Consider the following 5,000-nt stretch of genomic DNA (forward strand, 5'->3'; position numbering starts at 1 on the left):
AAATATGCCAGAAGTAATTTTCACAATAACAATTATACCAGAAGTAATTTTGATAGCAAAGATTATACCAGAAGCAACTTTGATAGTAAAAATATACCAGAAGTAATTTTGATCGTAAATATTATACCAAAGTAATTTTGATAGTAAAAATTATATCAGAGGTAATTTTGATGGTAAATATTATACCAGAAGTAATTGTGATAGTAAAAATTATACCAGAATTAATTTTGATCGTAAATATTACATCAGAAGTAATTTTGATAGTAAATATTATACCAGAAGTAATTTTGATAGTAAAAATTATACCAGAAGTAATTTTGATCGTAAATATTATATCAGAAGTAATTTTCATAGTAAATATTATACCAGAAGTAATTTTGATCGTAAATATTACATCAGAAGTAATTTTGATAGTAAATATTATACCAGAAGTAATTTTGATAGTAAAAATTATACCAGAAGTAATTTTGATCATAAATATTATATCAGAAGTAATTTTCATAGTAAATATTATACCAGAATTAATTTTGATCGTAAATATTACATCAGAAGTAATTTTGATAGTAAATATTATACCAGAAGTAATTTTGATAGTAAAAATTATACCAGAAGTAATTTTGATCGTAAATATTATATCAGAAGTAATTTTCATAGTAAATATTATACCAGAAGTAATTTTGATCGTAAATATTATACCAAAGTAATTTTGATCGTAAATATTATACCAAAAGTAATTTTGATCGTAAATATTATACAAGAAGTAATTTTGATATTAGAAATGATACCAGAAGTAACTTTGATAGTAAAAAAAAATCATAACAATCTGATATTGTCGATAAGAAACTTTTGCAGATGATAGCAAATGGAACACGTGGAGGGAACAAACATAAATAATAAAATATCACTAAGCTCAATTAATATGAGATTTGTATCAGTAATTCTCTCGACCTAATGACCACGAAAAATCTCACTCAACCTTCCAACATAAAATGCCTACCCCTCACTGGCAGCCTTTTGAAAAAGAACCATTATATGCTAACTTCTATAAAGCCAAAACCATATTTGACTATCTTTAAATGAAATCACACCTACGCCCATCTTTTGTTCATTCTAACTTTTTTAAAAACAATGGGTTTCTAATTACCCAGTAGTATCTATTTGTTTGACAATACTGTTGCATGATTACTCAGTGCACATGCTGAAAATATGGCCTAAGAATTGAATAGGATAAAGATTTGATACATGTATGTATAAACTAAAACTATATAATGTACTCGCTATTAAAGTACTCTTACACACACACACACACACACACACACACACACACACACACACATATATATATATATATATATACATATATATATATATATATGCATTCTTCTCATGAAAAGCAAAAGTACCTTATCATGCTACAGTTCAAACTCACACACACACACTGTCACTCATTCACAAACACACACACATATATACATACATATATATATATATATATATATATATATATATATATATATATATATACTGTAGATAGATAGATAGATAGATAGATACACACACCTATAACACAAGTCACTCAATCTTGAATATCATGTTTCTAATACCAAACAAGAAAAAAAAATCCAAAATACCTTACAAGCTAAAGCAATGAACAACACCAATGAACATCTCACCTAGCACAGACACTTGCACCGAGCCTGTTGCCGATCGGCCTTGATTCTTGGACGCCGAGCAAGTGTAGATGCCGACGTCGTCTGGTCTCTTCACCGTCTCTATGACCAGAGTTCCGTCGGCCTCCTCCCGTCGTCCAAGGCTGGCTGTAAGGGCTACGCCCTCTGTAAGTAGGAATGAAGAAATAAATGAAGGATGAGATGTATTGGTTACTCTTTTGTGTTTGATATTTTTTGGGGGGAGGAGTGTAAATAGAAATAAGTTGTTTGACAAATGCAGTTAAATGATTTCTTCTGTTGTGTGAGCTGGTTTCTATATTTTCTTAGAAATCAAAGAAGAGCTAATTTTTTTGTGAATAAATAAGCCTATAAACTAATAAAATATATATTAGAGAAACATAAAAAACATGTTTCACTTTGATTATTCTTGATTATGGTTGGATCTTTATATGGAAATATTTAATTAAGGTTTCATAGAAAACAATAACAAGATATACAGATGGTTAACGGAAAAGGAATCTAGAATTAAAAAAAAAAACCTGATCACAAAAATAATCACATCATAAATACTTTGCATTCGATCCTAGTTACTGTTGTTTGATACAGACTATGCATTCTACTGTTTAATATGGAGCATGAACCACTCTTACAGACACAATAACACATAACCCATCCTTCATAAAAAAATTCTTATTAACTGTTTGACCTGAAATTCTTCGTAATATACTACTAGACACCCAACTCACTTCTTTGATTGACACCTTAATTAGGTGAAATATAAATATTAATATTAAAAATCTTCGAGATCACATGATGTCCACATAAACTAAATCCTAAAAAAAAAAAGTAGTGGATCCTTTCCCCTTCGCTGTTCCCCTTATCACTGTCTCCTCGGCCAAAAAAAGGAAACCGTCTCATTTTAAAACTACTTAGGAGCTTATCTGAGCATGCTGTTCTCTACTTAACCCAGCGCAAATGGTGCGGTACGACACTTCCAGCTTCCGCTCTCGGCACCATTGTGACGTGCGCTGCCTGTGCTATGATACGTTTTAATTTCCTCGGAAGATAACCCTTTATTTTCTATAAAAAAGGAAAGAGAAAAAAAAAATAATAAGCCCTGGGAACCATGCCAGTTTTTTCAGGCTCTTATCGTGACATTTTTATTAGAATGCCTCGCCTGGAATATTTATTTTCATAATTATTTTTTTTTTCTTTTGTCAGGGATTCCATTCTATGCCAAGTAATTAACGACGACAAGAAAACAAGTTTGCCAAATTGTTATCGTGCAAAAAATGTACGCAATTTTCGTAAAAAGGCTAAACTGCCAATTAACGTCTGCTACTGTTTTCATAAGAATTAATGAAATAATTTTTACTTTAATTATAGAAGCCGACGTATATATCTTTTCGAGAAATAAGATAAAATACCTAATATTATCATAATAGAAATTCTTTGACTTGAAGCAAATATTCACCATCTTGCAATGTATGCTAATACTGCAATCAACTATATTATACTAAGTAAACGTTTACACCTCTCTCTCTCTCTCTCTCTCTCTCTCTCTCTCTCTCTCTCTCTCTCTCTCTCTCTCTCTCTCTCTCTCCACACACCCCGCAATATATTGCCTTCCTTTTTCCAGCTTAATACAGTAAATTCCGCAATATATCCCCCTTCTCTGACTGCCTATATCTCTTCATCTTATCATTTTATCTATCGCCCGGCCCTTATCTCTCTCTATCTCGCAAGATATTTTTAACGTCATTACCAGGGCGTAACTTAAGGGGGGGAAAGCCTCCAAAAGTCTGCATTAAGGGGGACAGTATACCCCATCCCCTAAAAATGAACAAACAGAGCAAGGAAAATTGAATTGTTACCCCTTAAAAACAATATCTTGAATACTTCTTCTCAATTGCTTAATGTTAAACCACCCGTATTTATTAGTTTATCGCCAGCTGATAGGCTTTACAGTGTAATAATTGCCCCCCCCCCCCCAAAAAAAAAAAAAAAAAAAAAAAACTTTTTAGAACCAGTTACGACCCTTATCATAACATATTTATCAAATCTCCGTACACCCTAATACACAGGCTTGTCCATCTATATATCAACACACTCTCTCCTTACTCTATACGCCACTACCTTAATAGTCTTTCCCTATCTCCATGTTTGTTCCTCTTGCGCAATCTTCCCCCTTCGCTACTTCGATATATCGACAGGTATCCGTCAAAGAGATTGACAGAAAGAGAACCACAGACTGCGACTATGCTATCCCCTACATTATTGCTATAATATGTCATCAATTGATGGCCCGGAGGGGGAGGAGGAGGTCTTTTAAGAGTCCTGCATAAGGATTATATCAAGGGGGCATCAACTCCCTCCGAGGCGCACATCGTCACTACCCCTTTCATGCTATATTACGAGCCGATATTACGGTAATCAATGCTATGCGTATTTTCAGTTGTGGAGAATTCTGATGTAAACTACTTAGCCACTATATGTGAAAAATTTAATACCAGTTACGTAACTATGATAGATAAATTGTGTGATGATATAGTATTAGTACTTCAATGTATTCGTACTGTCTTCAAATCCTCACATAGGAAAATTATCCTTTTGTGCTTCATAGTAACATTTTAAACTGCATACAACTCAATTACTATTGTAATACATATATACGTACATATTACATGGACAAAAACACATATCTGCATATGTAGAAAAACGCATTCATGCTGTTCCTAAAAGAAAGGAAAAAAAATCGTCAAAACAATACGTAATCTATTTTCAAATGGAAAAAGGGTGAACATGGAAAAAAACTACGTACAAGAAATTTATTCATGGGAAATAAGTGAAATACTAATGGCAGTGGTTTGCTTCTGTGGTAATGGGTGTCCCTAAGTCTCAAAGACACTAGTTAATTTCCCTTTTATAGTATTGGGTAATTTTCATCTTTCATAGGAACTTGAGCATCTCTCACTCTTCTTGGTTAACCCCTAACATACACTGCACAAAATATCTCATTCATTGTGTGTTTGTGTGTGATTTGTCTGAGGGATACTCTGGGCTAAACTTGTATCAGTTCAAAAATACTCCTTCTGGTCAAGCTGTTAGAAGGTATAAATTCGCATTCTAAAAACCTTGGCGCACATATGAGAGCGACTGTACGAGGAAAAGGACAGAAAACTCGGTACCATTATCTATGTGTTCATAAATAAGCCTGCGCATTCACTCATATCTATATTTATACATGCTTATACACGTGTGTGTGTGTGTGTGTAGTCGTATAAATGCAAACACTAACACAAAAATCAATGCTGAATGTTGGAGCATTAA

At 32.9% G+C, this 5,000-nt stretch overlaps 1 protein-coding gene across 1 annotated transcript in view; it reads right to left on the bottom strand.

Moving 5' to 3' along the window:
* The window catches only part of LOC137652706 (cell adhesion molecule Dscam2-like), a 466,536-nt gene that overhangs the window by 119,256 nt on the left and 342,280 nt on the right, over nt 1–5,000 (bottom strand). Inside the window, exon 8 of the mRNA XM_068386108.1 lies at nt 1,674–1,835. Coding sequence (XP_068242209.1) covers nt 1,674–1,835 — 162 coding nt within the window. The remainder of the gene's footprint in view (nt 1–1,673; nt 1,836–5,000) is intronic.

Source organism: Palaemon carinicauda, chromosome 14 (assembly GCF_036898095.1).
Source record: "Palaemon carinicauda isolate YSFRI2023 chromosome 14, ASM3689809v2, whole genome shotgun sequence".
In the NCBI taxonomy this organism is placed as follows: Eukaryota; Metazoa; Arthropoda; class Malacostraca; order Decapoda; family Palaemonidae; genus Palaemon; species Palaemon carinicauda.